This window comes from Tachysurus fulvidraco, chromosome 8 (genome assembly GCF_022655615.1).
Source record: "Tachysurus fulvidraco isolate hzauxx_2018 chromosome 8, HZAU_PFXX_2.0, whole genome shotgun sequence".
In the NCBI taxonomy this organism is placed as follows: Eukaryota; Metazoa; Chordata; class Actinopteri; order Siluriformes; family Bagridae; genus Tachysurus; species Tachysurus fulvidraco.
In genome coordinates, this window is record NC_062525.1 from 10,928,384 (window position 1) to 10,950,422 (window position 22,039).

The 22,039-nt window shown below is 37.0% G+C and overlaps 1 protein-coding gene across 1 annotated transcript in view; it reads left to right on the forward strand.

Annotated features, from left to right (window-relative positions):
• The first annotated feature begins 656 nt into the window (after window positions 1-656).
• LOC113662541 (cadherin-18) overlaps window positions 657-22,039 on the forward strand; it is an 87,207-nt gene continuing 65,824 nt past the window's right edge. The window contains exons 1-2 of the mRNA XM_027177463.2: window positions 657-847; window positions 16,195-16,844. Of these exons, the coding sequence (XP_027033264.2) occupies window positions 16,596-16,844 (249 nt within the window). The 5' untranslated portion in view covers window positions 657-847; window positions 16,195-16,595. The remainder of the gene's footprint in view (window positions 848-16,194; window positions 16,845-22,039) is intronic.

Consider the following 22,039-nt stretch of genomic DNA (forward strand, 5'->3'; position numbering starts at 1 on the left):
TCTTTCTTTCTTTCTTTCTTTCTTTCTTTCTTTCTTACTTTAAAGGTGAAATGTTACTTTCCTGCACTTCTTTGTGTCCCCCTTTGCATCACACCCTCTTCCTCTCCTGTTCTATTTTGCTTTATATTATTCATTACATTTCCCTTTGGATCAGATGAGAGGGAAGGCACAGAGTGAGCCAGGTTGCCGCTAGCCTTTAGTGTACCTGTGGAAAGTCACAAGAGGAGGAAAGATAGGGTGTGTGTGTGTGTGTGTGTGTGTGTGTGTGTGTGTGTGTGTGTGTGTGTGTGAGAGAGAGAGAGAGAGAGAGAGAGAGAGAGAGAGAGAGAGAGAGAGAGAGAGAGAGAGAGAGAGAGAGATGTGTCAAAGCTTATGTAAGAAATGAGGAAATAAGACAAATACATCGATAAAAAATGTGGAACAGCTTTTAGAATTGCACTGTGTAATAACGCAGATGAGAAGCAGAAAATATGTGAGATTTGAAAGTGTTGACAAAATCTGTGAACACACACACACAGAGAGAGAGAGAGAGAGAGAGAGAGAGAGAGAGAGAGAGAGAGAGAGAGAGAGAGAGAGAGAGAGAGAGAGGTGCTGGTGCAGGCATGATGGGCACCCAGTGAGCTCTGAGACGTCCAATCCGAGCGCTAAGCTGCAGCAATGGAAGAGTCAGGGAGGATTCTCCCTTGCGCTCTCACACACTCAGACGCACACACGCGCGCAGCGCACGGAACGGAGCGCGTCTCATTTGGGGAGTAGAGCAGCACAAGGGAAATGGTGCGAGAGGCACAGAAACTGGAGTTGGACATTCAGTGGAAGAGGAAATGCTTTTCTGGAACCATCTTGTGAGGTATAGCATAACATATTCTATTTCACTACAGCTGCCAGCTGGTCTGATAACACATTCGGAATATTGAGAGACTCGATCGGAGCTTGTGCACATACAAATAGAAGTATAGACAGATCAGTATACAGTACTTGATGAAGACAGATAGACATGTAGCACTTTGTAAGGGGGGGAAATGGAGAGGTATGTTGCGAGACATCAGGGTTAAATATGAGAGACCGAATAAGTCAGGAACTGAAAATAAAGTATGTTCATATTTATCATCAGTGATCTGGGAAGCATGTCAGCAGAGCAAACGAGTGTGAAACAAGGATAGATAATGTATATATGTGGTTTTCACAGATTACATGTGTTATATTGCATGAATGTTTCTTTGGAGTTTCTGTGCTTTCTTTGGACTTGTGTGTATGTGTATGTGTGTGTATGTGATATGTGTATCTGTGTGCTCATGACTGTGCTGATTTATGCGATAAGTCTGTTGCACAGAAGCAGCTTATTAGGCTTCTTATGCTCTTATCCAGACTGAAACACACGTTTGTGCTGGTGCATTATATATATATATATATATATATATATATATATATATTATATATATATATATATATATATATATATACACTTGGCAAGTGTTTTATCCACTCTTTTGTGCACTCATGATGGGAAGCTTAAGTTCTTATGCATAAAGCAATACAGCACAGATGGATACTAAATGTTTGTCATTAGACTGCTGTTAAGTGTGTGTGTGTGTGTGTGTGTGTGTGTGTGTGTGTGTGTGTGTGTGTGTGTGTGTGTGTGTGTGTGATTATTTTTCTGTCACACAGAAGCACTGCCAATATTTCCTTACTTTAACTCATTGTCACATCTAAGATATGTATGCATCTCTCTTACACACACAGACATACACACAACACACACAGACATACACACAACACGCACAGAGGGAGGGCTGTTTACCGTGAAATGCATGAAAGAGCAGATGTCACTGGATCCCAAGAACTGTTGATTGTGTGATCTGTGAAAGACGTAAGACTGCAAGAGCAATAGTGGTAGCGTTCGCCTGCTTTTCAGTCTTCAGTAAGTGGAGAACGATTTATCTGTCCTTCCTGACTTCCCTAGTTCCAAAATGATTCAGCTGAGACTAGGAAGAGCATTCAGTAATGCAGTAGCAGGCAGTGGAGAGTATTCTGTGGGGAAAGCACTGTCCTGCCTTACATAACCCCCTCAGGCAACCAACACACAACTGGCCTACTTATAGATAAGCATAATAAGGCAAGTCAGTATGTAAAAATAGCCTAAGTGATTTCCAATCAATCATACCTAGCATTTCATTCTCGTTCCTCAATCAGAAACTAACATTATACATAAGATAAGAATATAAACAAAAACAATACAAAACCTATGTCCATGCTTAACTCCAAACACAGCATGTTTGACTTCTCATGTAAAGTCCTTGTATCTTAAACAGATCACAGTAATTCGTACATCCCTGTTCATTAAATTTGTTAAATTGGCCTCCTTTCTTTCTTTTTAAATCTCATCTGACCATCTTTTATATTTTAAGTTGAAATGTATAAGTCTTTAACTCTGCTTGTTTCAGTGGAACTGGGAATTGGAATTGAATGTCACTGGAATGTGATTGAAAGCATTGAACAAGGTCTTTCAGCAATGCCTAGAGAGATCCTAACCTTTCGACTCTGTTTACTCACTAAACTCAGTCCCCTAAAGCAATATTGCACTGATGAATCATCAGAGTGGGAAAGCATGTAAGCAAAGGCTCTATATGGACAGATGCTTAAATACTTAAACCGTTCTTATGAAACTCAAACTCGCACTCTATTCAAAATTGTGACTATAGACTATCTTCCAACCTGCTTATTCTTCTCTCTCTCTCTCTCTCTCTCTCTCTCTCTCTCTCTCTCTCTCTCTCTCTCTCTCTCTCACACACACACACACACACACACACACACACACACACACACACACACTTAAATGTACATTTATGCCATTTGGCGGATGCCCTTATCCAGAGCAACTTATAGAATATACACACACACACACACACACACACACACACACACACACACACACACACACACACACACACACACACACACACACACACACACACACACACACACACACACACACACACACACACACACACACACACACACCATAAAAATATTTTGAAGTTATATGTTTAAATCCGAATTTTGATTAAAGACCCGACATTTAACCTTTAATACCTCAGTATTTTAATACCTCACTGTTATATCATCACCATTGATGTCTATTACAAAAAATATGACTCAGGCACCTATACAGTAGCTTCATGTTAGAAATGTAGGTTAGAAAATATTTTAATGTTGTTTCACTTTATGGGAAATCAGAAAAACAACATACGCCTAACACAACATACTGTACAGCACGTATTAAGCTTAATAATAAGCCTTTAAATTTTACACTGAAATAGATGTAATGATAGGTAATAATAGGCAGAAAATATGTGAGGAAGTATAAATAGAGCAACCATACTCTCTGACTGACTCCAAACACCTCAGTATGCCTGCAGTTTACTTTCAGCCCTTGAAAAGAAAAAATGTGTCTGGTAATACAGCTTACCCAGTATGATACCATTTTACGGGAACAAAATGAAAGTGTTTCTTCATTCATTTTTGTAAATTTCTTTATTTATTATAGTTGTTAAATGTTTAACTCATTCACACACCACACAATATGTTTCTTGTACATAAACGAATGAAGAAACAACACTTTTTTTGGATTACACCTAAGGGACAAACCAAATTGTTCCAAATATATTCATTTCTTTATTCATTTATGTACAAGAAACAACAGATATTGTGTGGTGTGTAAATAAGTTAAATATTTAACAACCATAAAAATAAAGAAATGAATATCTAGGAACACTTTGGTTGGTCCCTTATGTGTAATCTAAAAATTTGCATACAAAATTCCACAAGAGTCTTTATTTATAATGGTGGGAACAGTTTGTCATATGCCCCAGAATATTTCCCAGAAATCTGGATATCACACTCCGAATTTTTTCAGCTTACTAATCATACTCACCTCCAATTCATTTACTAATCATAAGGAAAATAAAGTTTCTATTGAGGATTATTTTGTTGTTGGTGTCAGCCAAGATATTCAGGGCTCCAGTTGCTGAAACAAGCATTATGCATTAATATTTAATCAGAAACATTATTAAGAAGTGACATTTGAATCAATTGCTCAAATTACACAATGTGACTCCAGAGCTTCTTGGAAGACCGATACATGACTTCATGTGTGAACAGGAGTTGTAGCCTAACCATTAATTGGCTTTGAGTTATGCATTTATTATCTATCATTAACTCAGCCCTTATCAGTGACTGTTATTAATAGTCTGATATAGCTTTATGGTTCTTCTATTGTATTGAGTGGTTGCTCATTGTGGTAAAAACGCCTGGCGGGGAATAGTTTTAATCACTGGCTGTTGAAAGCAGGTGTCCTCAGTCGTTCATACGTTGACAGCATCATACAAAAACGCTTTCAGTCATGCATGACATGAGCAAAGAAATTATTCAGCATAATTTTAAAGCATTCACTACAAAATACACACAAAAATAAGTATAATTTTTGGGGTTCCATTTAAGCTGTGCTATAGACTTGATCATAGTGCTGACTCACTTTGCACAGGTGATAGCATTTCTAATGCTCCTACCTGTTGAGACTGTGTATTGATTGAGCCTCAAGCAGCATTTTTACCATGCACTTACAAAGAACTAGGAAATACGAGAGAGATTTCAGGGCTATGGATCTAATCTTAGTTACCTATCGTTAGATCAGTAAGAATACTCCTATGTAAAAAGAGATTTTTTTTATTATAGTAAGATGTAAGAAACACAGTATAAATAGTGTGCACATGCCAAACAACAGAGGATTGAAACAATGCAATTACAGTGATCGCAATTTTGTGCAGGTTGTAGGCCCCGAATTTCTTTGTAACATTTAAGATTAAACATTAAAATTAATACAATTACAGCATTGCAGTTGAGGATCATCTGGCCCTTTAATTTCAGATTAAGAATGATTTAAATCCTTGCTAGCACAATCAATGTGATTTTTATATGTCTCCTACTATTTAACTACTACTTAAAATATTGTGAAATATTTTTTACAAGCCAAATCTTTTCTCACATTTAGGAATCTAAAATGAACGTTTATGCAGCAGAAATTAAGGTTAAATGATGGCAAATTCCTACACGTTTTATTTAGCTATATGGGCTGTACAAAATGTTTTGCTGGTTGACAAGTAATTCAATCAAACCAGGCTACAGGGGATCCAGAAGTAAAGAATAGTTCAATCAACACTTCATTTATCAGCCATATACAGGCTATAAATAAATAAATAATTCAGTGGAATATGTGTGCATAATAATGATGTGTATCATATTAACTTTTTTGGATTTACCAGTCCTTCTTATAGCTCAGTGACTGAGTAGGATACTAGGACTACAGTAGCTTACTGGAAATCTTTCTATCTTGTTCCTAGTGTGATTGGATAATCACGTGCAACCGGGGGAATCAAATGTGCTTCTACAGTACTAGTGACGGTTGGAGAAATTGCTTCATAAGTGGGTGGGAGTGGGTTTGAGAGAATGTATCGTCTACTATTTCATATGTTCATACTGACAAGTGCATTTAACCTGTTTTCTTTAGCATCTACCTACATTTTCTAGTCGTTCCCTTCACTGTTTTTACTGCTTTATAAAGTCAACAACTCCCTACATGAGAGACTAGAGGATGAATTACAGTATTCTGCAACCTCTTTCTGCCATAAGTAGCTTTTGCTATTATGCTGCAGTTGTATGTCAGCTGTTATAAAGCCAAGGGCACTGTGACTGAAATATTAGCTAGCACATAAACATACTGCATAAATATAATTAATCTCTTCAGCTCCAGTGATTAACACAGGTAGAGTTTTGTTTACTCTGAGATTCAGGATTATGTTTTTGCCATTAATGTAATGTTCAAACCCAATCTGTGCTAACATGAGTGATGCATCTCCAACCGGCTAATGCACTAGCAAGCTGCAGGAGACATCATTACAACAACTGTGTGTTTTATCCTCCAAGCCTGCTGATCATAATAACATTATTACAGCACAACTGTGACACTTTTATTGATTCATCTGTTCTTGCTTAATCTTGAACTTGTCTCTTCATGGAAATGCCATTTATCACCAATTTCAGCTAAAATTCTGCTCTTCTCTTATGCTTTACAGCATTTAGATGCACAACACATTAACAAACCAACTAAGCCAGGAAAATAAAAAAACTAAAATCTGTAAAAATGCAACAGTACAATCAAAACACATATTAACATCAACGTAAACAAGAAAGGGTCGGTTCATTACATGCTCGTTGCGTATTGGCTACAGGAGTGTAAGACTGAAAGACCACAGAAAACAAGAGGTAGTTTACAGGAAATATTAGCCTAAAAATGCCTAATCTACTGACGGATTATGCAGAAGAAAGAAATTTCTCCTCGTTTTATAAGCAGCACATTATTAGGCTAGTCTAACTAGACGAAACTGAAGAAATGTTATTCTTTTTCTTTGTCGCATCTCATTTCTATGCATGATGAGTGTGGTCTTATAAACTCTCCACTACAGAGTTCACAGATGCCAGCCTCTGATCAGGGTATTATGCCAACGAGTCTAACACCACCTGTCTTTTGCTAAGACTGCATTCTGAATCTCTTCTCTCCCAAGCACAAAACCCCAGATGGGATCACAGTATACATGCACATTTTTTCAAATTGCAGTGTTCACATTGCAAACAATTTGAAAAGAATTTCTCAAGCAGCAATTTAGAATCAGTCAGCCATCTCTTCCAGTTTTAGGAGCATGAGTCGAAAAAGAGGTTGAAAAGAAAGAGTCATCTATTTAGCCATAATGTAGAGTTTACACTGTTGTCTGAATGGTTTGTCAGTTGTTATAAATATAAGGGCTCTAAGATAATCGTAAACAAGGTTGAGGCATTGCTTGAGGCTTGCACATAAACAGAGCTGCATTAATATTATTCATCTCTAGAGTTCGAGTGATTAACACAGGCAGGAGCTGTGTTTACTGAGATTCGTGTTTAAATGTTTGTGCCAGTGTTCTTTAAACATCTGTCTTTAAATAGGATAGACAGACAGACAGACAGACAGACAGACAGACAGACAGACAGACAGACAGACAGATAGATAGATAGATAGATAGATAGATAGATAGATAGATAGATAGATAGATAGATAGATAGATAGATAGATAGATAGATTTATTCTCAGGGTTAACAGCTTGCATCTCCACCAGCAGTTTCTGTTTATTCCAGCTCTCTGCGGTGCCACCAGACTTCTCCAATAATCACAAAGAAGAATTTAATTTAATTTGTGAAGAAAAGATTATCCAAGTAATTCCTGGAATAATGACAAATCTCAGTTAGATGGGAATGGCTCTGGATGCATATTCACCACAAAAAAAATGGCAGTCATTATCATTAACAGGGTCTTAGAAGAAAAGCATTTTTTTAATAAAACATTGCAAAAGCATATAAAATTGTTATTGTCCAACTTTATTATGCCTGCTAAGCTGATAAGGCTCTATTGACGCATTTGAATAGAAACGGCCAAAACTTTGACACAATGACGGTCCTGCAGTATATTCATATGTCTAAAGCAGAGCCTGAATGTGTGGGGAGTTCACATCACCTAGGGGAGTATGGAAATATTCTCTACTGAAAAATGAGATGCAGAATTTCCATTTGCAAAGAAACTATGTCCATTGGAGCTCCCCTGGGGTCCAGCTAGCCTGAGAGTGGCTGAGGAGAAATATCTAGTATCAAAAATTCTTGGGCTTGAGAAATTTTTGTTACGTTGTTGGAGTACTGTAAAAAGACTTTCATTTTTTTCTTCAAATGAGAGTGTCTGTTATATGATTAATTCTTTTATTGAACATTGTTTTTTTTACTGTAAATATAATAATTATTAGTTGCAATGATTTATATACATTTATCTCTTTTATAGAGCTGAGCAGTTGAGGAATAAGGACCTTGCACAAGGGCCCAGGAGTGGTAGCTTGGTGTCTTTAAAATTTAAACTCACAACCTTCAAATCAGTAGTCTAACACCTTAACCAATGTACATCATATCAATATTCCATTTAAAAAATATTTAACACTATTGGCACTTGACCGCTGTACATTTTATAAACCTACCAACTTGTACTATTTTCTGAATAGTCTATGCCCAGAGTAGAACTTGAAATTTAGTAATATTTGAGCAGCATGTGATTGTATTTGCGTGGTCGAAGATATAAAGTGCTAGTGCTGAGGAATAAAGAGGTTACTGCTTTTATCAGTGTACATACTGTACACTTTGAGAGTCTACTATATGAACTGCTGCACATGAGTGATATATACATTATAAAACCTGTAGTTTCTGTTTATTCACAGTAAAGTGTGTTTCTTCTTTCTTATGTTATTTGTAAATACTGTAAATTATTTTTGAGTTGAAATAAATGGAGCTAGTTTTAATAATGTGAACAAATTAATTTAGGTATTCATAATTTTGGGTAAATTAAATAAACATATAGATTCTGTTGTTTAATATGTTTAGTTTGATGAAATTATTAAAACACTTTAGGTATGATTGAAAACAAAAGCATATTTATATTTTTCATAGAAGTCAATTCATAAATAAAACGTATTGCTTAACTGAGAACGTCCTCATGTTGGTGTGTATATGGGTAAGTGTCCTGATGAGGGTCAGAAGGACAGAGAGCTGGTTGTTGGTGAATTCAAATGAGATGGAACTGTGTAGTAAAAATGGCAAGGTTTAGTTAAGAGAAAGCAAATGATGGAGCGGTAAAGAGAGAGTGAGACAGAAATTGAAAACATCTCTCTATCGATTCTCTAGTCCTAGATAAGATGAGAAATGCACCCTGGAGCGATCTATTCACACATTACTGACTTAGTGACCCTCTTGACACACATATACACATATCCACACTCAGATTCACCCCTTCCACCAGCTTGATTCATCAAGATGAAATGCACTTGTACACACACATAAACACTTACTCAGCTATTTGTCTTTAGCCTCTGTGCCTCAAGCTCTTAGCTAAATGAATCTATTATATTTGGAGCTGGCTTGATACCTACATAGACCAATACCCATAGATTTCTTCAGAAATACGAGTTAGATTTAGGGTGAATTGGGCTAAAAGTGATCCATTGTAGCCACATACAGTATAAGTTTAATTTATTTTTTGTTGTTGTTGTGTTGAAATTTTTTTTTTGACTCTGGGTCAGACACAAATGCAACCACTGCTTGTGTCATTTGAATTGTAGTGGTTCATCTGTAAGCTCTGATCCAGGTTATGCCTGGGAAACATAAATGAGCTATAACTGATTTCTATCATCGGGATTTGGATGAGCTTGTTGCTGTCATTCCACAGTGAAATGTGATCCAGATGAAGCAATAAGTATGGATCAAAAGATCATATTTTGAAATTTCAGTCATGAAATTCTTTAAGAATTTCAAGTGCTGTCAAATTTCAAGTGCATGCCAGCAACCATTCCTTACAGTTACAGTAGGCATGCCAGCTAGTTTGGATGGGAGGATTAAAATCTAATATTAACCAGCAGCATGGTAGGTTGTTTTATTTATTTATTTATTTATTTATTTATTTATTTATTTATTTATTTATATGTGTTTCCCTGCCTACTACACATATATAACTTATAAAGAAAATGTGTACAAACTAAGAGATATTAAACCTTTTTATATTTTAAAACTTCATTAACTTAAGATTTATTTTCTATTTTGTTTGGACAGTGTGTCCATAGTCTACTTCCTTTCCTTTTTCCTCCAAAGGCAAAAAGAAAAAAGCATGATAGAGTAAATAATCCAGTTCATTCCCATTCATTACTCCTGCAGCTGAATTCATACAGTATGTGCCCTCTCGATCACTGTTGATGATGTGTTACAGATGATCCAGTGACATGAGCCGAGCAATATCAGCCCAAATGAAAATCAAATCAGAGGTGTGTTTCACAGCTTGAGCTTTGCTTCCTCTTCTTCTTGTCTATTTTCTGCCTTATGACAATTGCTGCTGCTGTTAACCTTGGAAACAACTGGAATTTTATTCACAAATGTATGGCAGTAATGCAACATGAGTGAACACCTACAGTACATTGACTCAGATAGAAAGCAAGAATATTCCTATTCTTTCAGCAGTCTGACTTTGGTCAAGTCAATCAGCCTCTCCTCATAAAAAAAAAAACGTTGTACTGTCTTTTTCATAATGCCCCCCCCCCCGACCCCCAGAACCCCCCCCCCCCCCCCACACACACACACACATACAGGATTAATATTAATACCACCAAATTCATAACAAGATCATTTGTTTACAAGGCACATAGCCCCTGTTTTTCATTTCTAATCTAAATCAAATATTAATGGGGTCTCTGATACATGCTGGCTGGTTTTTAGGTAGACTTCTTAATAAAATAGTGCACTACAGACAAAGTGCACTTAGAGTTCCGACACTCAACAGAGGAGGTAATATAGTAATAAATGAATATGGAAGGCACCGTGAGAAATAGGTGGAAGAAGAATAAGCAGCAAATGTGAAGGGTAAAAAACAAAATCAAAGAAAAGGGAAGTGAAAGTGTGGTGTAAAAATCAGCCGGTAAACCTGTTTGAAAGCAGAGAAGTTGTAAAGCCTACCTGTAGTCTCCTCTAAAATGAAAAAGTAAATCTAATACTGTACATGGCAACATCGCCAGGGAAAAAGTGGCACTTATAGTATTGAAACTTTTGATCATGTACATCCGGATTGACAGTATATACAGATGCATCTTAATAAGTTAGAATGTCGTGGAAAAGTTCATTTATTTCAGTAATTTAACTCGAATAGTGAAACTTGTGTATTATATAAATTCAGTACACACAGACTGAAGTAGTTTAAGTCTCTGGTACTTTAAATTGTGATGATTTTGGCTCACATTTAACAAAAACCCATCAAAAAAATTTGATCAAAATGGTCTTTCAATTTGGTTCAAGGCTTGGCTACACAATCATGGGGAAGACTGCTGATCTGACAGTTGTCCAGAAGACAGTAATTGACACCCTTCACAAGGAGGGTAAGCCACAAACATTCATTGCCAAAGAAGCTGGCTGTTCACAGAGTGCTGTATCCAAGCATGTTACCAGAAAGTTGAGTGGAAGGAAAAAGTGTGGAAGAAAAAGACGCACAACCAACCGAAAGAACCGCAGCCTTGAGAGGCTTGTCAAGCAAAATCGATTCAAAAATTTGGGTGAACTTTAGAAGGAATGGACTGAGGCTGGGGTCAAGGTATCAAGAGCCACCACACACAGACGTGTCAAGGATTTTGGCTACAGTTGTCGTATTCCTCTTGTTAAGCCACTCCTGATCCACAGACAACATCAGGGGCTTCTTAGCTGGGCTAATGAGAAGAAGAACTGGACTGTTGTCCCGTGGTCCAAAGTCCTCTTTTCAGATGAGAGCAAGTTTTGTATTTCATTTGGAAAACTGTCTGGAGGAAGGGTGGAGAAGCTCATAGCCCAAGTTGCTTTAAGGCCAGTGTTTCCACAGTCTGTGATGAATTGGGATGTAATGCCATCTGCTGCTGTTGGTCCACTGTGTTTTTTGAAAACCAAAGTCACTGCACCCATTTACCAAGAAATTTAGAGCATGCTTCCTTCATGCTTCCTTCTGCTGACCAGATTTTTAAGGATGCTGATTTCATTTTCCAGCAGGATGTGGCAGCTTCCCCCACTGCCAAAAGCACCAAAAATTAGTTAAATGACCATGGTGTTGGTGTGCTTGACTGGCCAGCAAACTCACCAGACCTGAACCTGAATACCCCATAGAGAATCTATGGAGTATTATCAGGAGGAAAATGAGAAAGAAGAGGTAAAAAAATGCAGATGAGCTGAAGGCCACTGTCAAAGACATGTGGGCTTCCATACCACCTCAGCAGTGCCACAGAATGATCATCTCCATGACACACTGAACTAAGGCAGTAATTAAAGCAAAAGGAGCCCTTACCAAGTATTGAGTACATATACAGTAAATGAACATACTTTCCAGAAGGCCAACAATTCACTACAAATATTTTTTTATTGGTCTTATATTCTAATTTTTTTAAATTGGTGGGTTTTTGTTAAATGTGAGCCAAAATCATCAGAATTAAAAGAACCAAAGACTTGGTGTACAAAGTCTGTGTGTACTAAATTTATATAATACAATATTATAAAATAAGTTTCACTATTTGAGTGTGATTACTGAAACAAATGACTTTCTTATTGATTGAGATGCACCTGTATGTGCACCCCATTGGTGTATTTTAACACTGAGTATTTTGCAGTGTTTCTCTTGTTTCTGTCCCTTCATAAAATATGTATTTAGCTATTATACGTCTTGGAGAAATAAATGCTGCTTGACCATTCACGCACTGAACCTTGCTGAACCTTGAAGTATATAGATTAATTTAGTGCATAAACTATCTGAGTATAAGGGCAGAAAATTTCAAAATGCAAGGCAAGGGTAAAACTGGGAAACAGGCATGGTGTTCAATAGAATATTGACATATTGTTTATATGTCCTACAGCACGAGAAGAGACCCGGTGCCCTAGACGGGCTAATATTCAGGTTCCCTCTGGTGGTGTGGAGGGGAACTGCCGTTACACTCACCATGTAAAGTTTAATGTTTTAAAATCTGAAGCAGAACCAAGACCCTACTAACCACATTTGAAAAGTCGTGGAGAAAGGAGATAAGAGAGAGTAAAGACATCACTCATGCAATCAACCATAATTAATAATCTAATTAAAGCAGTTTTCTACCTATATTAACACATCCACCTTATCCATTCTTGGAGATTTATGATCTGGCAATTAGTTGTGAAAGGAGGGGGACATGCAGTGTTCTGGAGGGAGTTCAAGGTGGTATGTGACTGGATTCACTTGGACGTGCCAATGTGTCTGGTGCTCAGCTTCTTGCTTGAGAGTGAAAGGTGATAAATTTTTTAGAGGAATTAGGACCAAAGACCAATTCTATGTGGGACCATAGATGTTGGGGTATAGGCAAAAGGTCAAGAAGTCTAATAGGCAGTTGTTGTGGCGTGTGTGACTGGACGTAGACCCAACAGGTATCAACAAATTCTCTGCCGTCAGATTGGATGAATATGGTGGTTCGATGAATCCGTGATTCACCTGAGCTGTGGCTGTCAGGGATCTATTGAATGATTCTGTGGCGAAGTGACTGAGGTATGTTTACTGTTTGGTGGAAGTGGTCTGTTGAGTACACTGTATCTAACCCATTATTTCCCATCGGACAGGAGCAATGATGACTGATGGGGAATTATGGGTTCCGAGTAGGAGGAAACGGTACCGGGGTCATGACATCTAGCTAAAGCATCTCTTTTTGCTGTTTTTGTTACTTTGTTTGTTACCTTCCTTATTTGCTGCAAAAATTAGGAGAAGGAGCCTCTTACCTGCAGTCACAGTCCCACACCTCTGATGCCCACTGTAATGTTTGGATTGTGAGGAGAGATATTTCTAATGCATATTGTGTGGCTTCGTTCTGATAATCCTCTGGGTGATGGGTAAAATAAATGCAACATTGACATAAAAAAAACTTTGCATTTATTTGTGGATCCATTAAACTTCTCAAGGAGCACCATTTTTGCTGGCATGGTGCATGTAAGGGGCATTGTTTGCTATTCATTTGTACCCTGCTACGCGACTAGCAGCCGGTGGTATGCAGCTATTTCCATGTTCGATCATCAGTTCTTGAAGTCAAATAATCTCAGCTCAATTCTCGTCAGGCGATGTATTCTGTAAAGAAGAGGCAGGATCAAATGGAGTGGAATCCATGTGCAAAAATTCATTGAAGAATCACCGGCAGAATATTTCAAAACATATGGCAAGGGCAAAACCGGGAAACAGGCAATAATACAATAATAGAAAATACCAACGGAGCAGTCCACGGTGCAAACAAATACAAAGAACAAAACCTGAGATAAGGGAACACTAGACCATACATGGAAAGCAAACAAGGTATGCAATGACAAACAGCTTGGTAAGGCAGCAAATGTAGCAATACTTCAGGATGTACAAAAGTGTGAGATTTTGTTTATATGTCCCACAGCACAGGAAGATACATGGTGCCCTAGAACTGCTAATATTCGGGTGATGGTTCCCTCTGGCAGTGTGGAGGGAAAACTGCAGGTGGAACCATTAAAATCACCATGAGCAAAATCTTAAGCAGAACCAAGTCCCTCATAACCACATTTGACAAGATGTGGAGAAAGGAGATGAGAGTGAGTCAAGATATCACTCATGGAAGGAAACATAATGAATAATCTAATTCAAGCAGTTTCCCGCTTCTCAATAGAGTGCAAAAAAATTGCCATTTTTTTTCTTGCACATCTATTTGCGTCTGACAGTTGTAGATGACCAAAAATACAAGATGCCTTTCACAGCATTTCTGTCCATGTGCAGTTGTCTGAAAATAAAAGATGTTCACTCAGAATCTGCCATGAATATATACGGATATTTGACTGCATTTGAATTTCATCTTTCTCCTCTGACTCTTTCTTTCTTTTTTTCTCTCTCTCGTTGTGTATGTGTGTGAGCGTGTGTGAGTGTGCGTGAGTGTGTGTGTGTGTAGGAACAAGCACCTGTTTGTGCATATTTCACAGTAGAGGCTGAGAGACGTTTGGCAGTTAGTCTACATTAGCTACAATAAGCATACTGTGGGAAAATGTGAGACTTTTCTCACCCCTCTTTGTCGAACCCCACCCCAGCACTTTTGTCTCACTTCTGTGCGTGTTTCTACTTTTGTACACTTTTTTTTTTTTACATCTAGGCTTCATCTCCTAAACAGATTAATAAATGTATTGCTTATTGTTTCATTTATCAAGGATATTATCCGTATAGGATCTCCTCCTCCATGCTGATATTAGCTATTTATATAAATATATTTTTAATGTTGCCTGTCTCATTACTCCTTTTCTCTATTTCAAACATGTTTAAGTTATTGTTCCTCTCGCCATGCTCCACTTTTTATGTGCTTCACAATCTTTATATGTCATATAAACAATTCCTCTCTCTCTCTCATTTACACAAACACACACATCTCTACATTTCACCTTTGCTAGTAGGCAGTTTGTTTGCTCCATTGATATTGTTCTTTGAACCTCCATTTCTTACAAACTTGCTGTTTCTTTAGCATCATAGCTGAGAGGCAGGTGCCAAGGAAACAGAGAAGTTTGGTGTTTGGGATGAAAAGGCTAGATATGATGAGGTGTATTAATTACAATCAGACTAACAGCCTACTGAATGAAAAGCTGACAGCTTTTCCACACTTTCCAAACTGCCAAAATCTAATTTAATCCTCACTGAATAACAAAGTTCTTTTTTTTTCACAATGTCATAAATAAAATGTGAAGAAAGTTTTTTTTTTCAGTGTTATTAATGCATTGCTGAAAGATTAACCTTAACGTCCCTTCTCTCTGCATTTTGCATTATTTTGTTTCACTTCCATTTAAATGATTTCCTATTTGTACTTTATCTTGGCTTTTTTAATCCTTATATAATTTTTAATTTTTATATATTGTAATTAATTATCAATTTGGAAATGCAAAAGACTTGAGCTTATATAAATCACATTTGGTTTACTATAAGAGCTGGATTTTGTTGTCATACAATGTCTTATATAAGCATATAATTGTTTAAAAAGATAATGTAATTCATCTCAAATTAACAAATGTTTTATCCTGGAAGAAATAAAAAGCTGCAATTGTTTAAATGTTTATATTCTTAAAATCAATTCACTCTGTATATCTGTATGGACATTTCAAAGCACTTTGAGACAAACTACTCAGATTCTATCGATTGAAATCATTCAGATTTAATCAAGATCAAATGTTTGTGTTCAGGAAAGTATAAACCGAAGGGGGAACTTTAGTTAAGGTATGTTTTGGTTTTTTAATAAAGCTCAAAGGCATCCCTGGACAAATGCACTGTTTTACGAGCATGGGACGATTTGGATTCCCAGATCAAAACATATATATAAATCATCTTTAAGTACTGTTCATAGTACAGTTTGGGCATGTGTGTGTTCCCAGTTTTTGAAGATGCAAACGTGTTTGCGGACATACTGTGAGTTTTTTGTATCCATGAATATGCGTTTCAGTGTTCTGTGTACTATCCTCCTTAGGATACTAGACAACTAACTTGTTGTCTCATTATTGTAATTCATTTTTTTCCTTCTGTAGGTATCTCAAGATGGCCTGTGTCTCTGCACAACTTTGCTAAAACCTTTCTAAACCCAATACCAATTGTTTCCTGAAGAAAAAGTCCTGTGAGTCCATTATGTAAATGCATTTGTGCGGCCATGCTGATATGGATGACTGAAACATGAGCATCATAAAAGCTTTCTGGACCTCTGACTCTGGCCCTTCTCTCTTCTTGGATCTCATCTTTGTAAAATAGCACCAAAGGAGGGCTACAGCTGCAAGGGCAACAGAGTAGGGGTGGATGAAAAAAGAAGCTCATGAAGCAGATGATAGGCCTTATCCATAGGAATATACTTGCTTCTGGAATATCTCTATCATTTGGAATATTGTGATACTTTGGGGAAAATACTGGAATACTGGAGATATTGTACATACTCATCATGAGGGTGAGTCCAACTTCCTGTCTGTGCCCTGTGCTTCTCTGTCTCTGCTTCCTGGAAAGAGGCTATGGGGCAAGTCATCACGGACAGGCCAGGTTGATCTCCAGAAATCATAACCTTACTCACAGTCACAACCATACAAAAGATGGGGAGACAGAAGTCCACCACAGACCAAAGCGGGGATGGATATGGAACCAGTTCTTTGTACTGGAGGAGCACATTGGACCAGATGCACAGTATGTAGGAAAGGTAGTGTACATGTACTTTACTTATATCTCTTATGCACCTTAAAGATTCCTCTTGCAAACCATTAATATTGTATGCTCATGGGTAAATGTGTTTAAACAAGGCATATCGTATACAATAGAATAAAAAGCCACAAGCTTTAATATTGATGACAGGTGCTTTTGTCTTAAACATTCTTGCAATGACGCTGTTTAGAAGAAATACATCATTCATTTGTTTCTCATTTCTGAAATACTGACACACATAAGATTATTAAAACTGTAGTGAATTCAAGTCATTTACACATAATGAATTTGCAGCATTCATTTTCCTTAGCTGCCCATATTTCTTGTTTATGCAACAGTTGGCCATGATCGATGAGTGTTACATATCCAATTAGTTTAGTGCAGCAGAACTGTGGAACACTAAGCTTAAAAGGGTTGAGTGAATGTTGACAGCTATGAAGTATTGGTTGTACAGCTGTCTGTACTCCCTTCTCAGACTTGTAAAGCTTGTGGAACATGGTTTCCTCACCCATGCCAACTGTTAAATATGTCTGTAAATTCATTAGCATTTTAATGTACTGAAATTGTCACAGTAGAAATTCAAATCCCTGAACAATTGCTTATGTTGCTTGTTAAAGCATGACGTTCCGGTTAATTCAGTCAGTTGGAACAGTTCCAAACACTTATACATATTTTATGAATACAAACAGAATGAAAATGGTGGATATTGTGGTCATTGTAATTTCAAATTGATTTGGAGAATCTTGTATAGACAAACTACACAACATTTTCAGACTGTCATGAACAAGCTTGTCAGCTGAATCTCAACATATTATCTAATGTTTAAGCTTCATAACACAGCTCTGTTGGATGTTTGAATCCGAATGATCATATATTGATTACACTTCTATAGAAGCATGGCTCTGACTGTAAGGGCTAATACACTCATTCCAATGCAATACACAAGCATTTCTGTTCTAACAAGTTACACAGGAACTTAAATTTTGGATGTTTAAAATAAACATTATTATTTGTTAACATAACTTTGGGTCATATCCTATCATCCTAAAAGTTATAATTTTCCAATACACACATGTACTGTAACATGTTATACCTTAAATTAATGACATGTAAAATGTTCAGCTCTAAAAGAGTTCAGCTCTGTGATAAGATTATTGATGATTTTGTAAACATTAACTGTAAACTAAAGTTAAAAAATGTTTAGTAAACAAATAGAGTGATAAGACATTAAGATCATGAAGACCATTAATCATGAAGATCATGAAGACAATTTAAATCATGTTTCTAACTAATCGAAATGCACTGTATCACTTAAGGAAATTATTTTTCTTAGTTCTCCAAAGAAAAGTACATTTACAGGACCTTCTTCAGGCTTTAAAATGAGAGCAATATATTTTTTTTTACCAAATAATAACTAACATAAATAACAAACAGCCAAAAGTAAGTGAAATCCTGACCATAACTGTCAGGGATCAGCCCGGACTTTCGGCCATGTGTGTTTGTTATTGTTCCTCGTCACGTGTCTGCCCCGCCTTCGTCTGCTCCTCCCTGTCTCCACACCTGTTCCTCATTGTGTCATCATTGTCTGTTGTATAAATGTGAGCCACGTTGCCGATGGAGGCGCGGATTCATTGGTTACGTTAAGTTACCCTCGTTAATTGTTAAGTGTCGTCGTTTGTTTTATTTTAGTCCTCATCATTTTACTGTATTTGTCTTTATCATTTATTAAACCCAATTCCTTTGAAGCTATTGTATCCTGTGTACGGGTCCGTCTCCTTCCTTCCCTGGTTGTGACAATACCACACATTTGTAGCCATTCTAAAAGCATTAACACAGAGTTTGTCCACTTTTGCTGTTATAGCAGCCTCTGCTGTTCTGGGAACACTTTCTAGTAGATTTTGGAACATGTCTGTAAGGATTTGTGCTCATTCAGTCACAAGAGCATTAGTGGCACTGATGCAAAGCTTGAAGGCGTGCACTTGCCATTTCAGTTCATCCCAAATGTGTTTAGTGGGTTGAGTTCAGGGCTTAATCCATTCATGTTCTCTCACACCAACCTAGGCAAATGTCTTTATGGACCTCTATGTTTTTCTGTTTCATACTGGAATACATTTGGGCTCTTTATTTCCAGTGTAATGCTACAGCATATGCTACAACATAACTGTAATGCTGAAGACATTCTACACAATTTTATGCTTGCAAATTTGCTGCAGACATTTAAGAAAGGCCCTCTAACAAGTACAGATATATTTTGGTCATATGCTGTTTATGGGATTCATTAATTTAATATGATTTAGAAACTCAGCATTACTACAACTACCCAAACGGTAAATTACAGTATTTGACTTGGCATAGTAAAACAGTGGATCTTACATGAATCATCCTAGGTTAGTCATACTGATGCCATCAGCACATGCTTTGCAATCACAACTATAACGGTTCTTATGTCTTATTTTCATATTTGAGTGACAGCCCAACTCTCAAGTTCCAGTCCATCTCTTTTGGGTCATAACTCTTGTATGATTTGTTGGAAAAAAAAACAAATGACAAATTTCTATCATAGAAATTTCTACCAGATTTCATATCTCCAAAGAGGGCCTTTTTTTTTTTATTATAAATGTTCTTTATTCATTTCCATCAAAGAAAATGGAGACTTAAATAAAAAAAACAATAAAGATTATTTTAGAAATAATTTTAAGTAAAAAGCATTACATTCAATCCTTCAAAAATTCTCACAAGATGAATAGTGCTCCCTGACATTTACTTTTAATATCCCTTCGCCTATTTTTTGTAAGATATAGAGATAAGGAAGACGGGTCAGCCATGTTCTTTCATGTCTTCTCAGCAGCTTACACAGTGAGACAAAAAAAGAGCAACATTTCAGGCTGTTACCTAATACATGTTATGTAGAACTATTCCTGAATTTCAGTGATCATTCCTTGTGCTTTTTCTAATCCATAGCATGCTTCAGAAGAAAAAGGACATGGGGAGAATTTTATTTTACATTTTAAACAACATATTACAACATTGTAATTACACACAGTAATATAGACTGCATGTGTGCGTGTCTGGTGATGCTATGAACCTAAACATTCAACTTCAAGTGATGTTTCTAACTTAAACATCACTTGAAGGTGAATGTTCAGGTTGGTAGCATCACCATGACATTGTATTTGTTGTCCTAAAAGGGCTCTAGCAGGACAGTGCTGATTGAATTGCAGTCTTAAATAATGGAAGCTTATAAGGTCTATAATTGCATGAAATACTAATTACTTTTCATGCAATAGTCTAGCTGCTTGGTGGCTGGCTTTGAAGTGCTCTGATTTCTTGGCTGAGTGACTGTGTCATGGTGAGTCAAGATGCTCTCCTACTCCACAACCCACAACCCACAACCCACCTTCCTCCCACACGGCACGTTTCAAAAACAAATTACAAAAAAATCCATGATGAAAACATGCTATTAAGTGCAACCAGCTCATTATGACGGATTATATCTGACACACATGCATGCAAGAAATCCCTAATCTATATTTCTGTCTAACTTCGTTGCTTAATTAAAGGAGATGTTTTCCCGGAGGTCAGCAAAATAGAAGCTTGATGCAAAATGAATTTTGATTAAATTTAGAAAGACTCCTGGATATTAATATAAGCACCTAGCAATTCTAGTGTGTATGTGCATGTATGAATGTGTTGTTTTCTCTCTAACATCATTTCATTAAAGAACACAGGAGAGCTTTCTGGCCACTCCTTACATAGACCCATACTGTAGATGACTGACTTATTCATTGACTGACTTTTTTCTCTCTCTGTGCTCACTTTGCACTAAAAGTTACCTTTAATAAACAGTGTCAAAACAAGTCAGATGTCAGATTACTGGTATGACATATTGTCAGGCAGAACTGGCTGTTTAAACCTTAAAGAAGTAAAAAATTATTTCTGCTTTGCTTGGTGTAACATTGAGGGACTGTGTAGAATAATGGTTGCCATTTCACTAATGCATAATGTGTGAATTATAATGAATCGCAAAGTAATTGTGGTTGAGTGAAAAGGGGGTGGCACACTGGAACAAGTGGTAGCATTGCTGTCTCAAAGCTCTTGCTGGAGTTTCACATGCCCAGGCATCACATGCTAATGCCTAGTGTTTCCAGGGATAGGCTTTGGATTCACCGTGACCCTTAACAGAATAAAGTGCTTACAGTGAATAAATGAATGAATGAATGAATGAATGGTTTAAAAACAGAAGGCAGCTTTGCAAAAGACTTTTTAAATGAATTTCAAACATCAAAAGCAACACTGTACAGTATATTTCATGCAGGGTGGATTTTAAATATTTATTTTATTTATATATCACTTAATATTTGCACTAATTATATGGTATCATATAATGGTGATTAATATGTATAGTATTATATGATACAATATAATTACTGAAGATATTGGCAAATATTGAGTGATTTTTTTTTTTATTTCTTCCTTCTCATTGTAACCCTAATCCCTGGCTACCAGGAGTGTCAGATAACAACACCTCCACAACATGTTCAGTGGGGTTTATGTGATTAATTATTTATGTAGGAAAAAAGAACACATTAGATACAGGTTTAGATAGTGTTGCATATTTTTTAAATACAATTTAGCCTGTACTGATGTTTACATAAGATCTATGTGCAATGTGTAAAGTTGGCAGGGCTGTTGTCCAGTTTTTACCACCTCATGAGTCTTGTACATAAAAAACGTAGCCTTTATAATCCGTATTTGGACTGCTTTGGTCACTTCTGACAGGCAGAATCATGCAAAAGTATAACAAACACATGATGACTTGGACTCAAATTAAGGTACAGGTGCTTTCATCACAAGTATAGATGATTGTAAAAGAATTGTGGCATTTTATAGTCTCCTGGGATGCTACAGGATATCCAGGCATGGAAGCTGTTGTCATTGGCGGACTGCATACACTCAGTCAAGACAAGCTGTTATCTGCTCTTCAGCAATATGAAGACACTGGCAAGGAAAATCCTTTTCATAATCCCTTGTCTCTGTAGTTGTTCCACTTGGGAGCCTCCCATTCATCTACGTCAGACGTTTAAGATGGATTAGTATGAATGAAAGCACATGCGACATGTGTTGCATAGAGAGTGGGGCAGGACACAAGTGTGTAAACTTGGTAATGCTCAGTAGTGCAGGACGCCAAGGCTA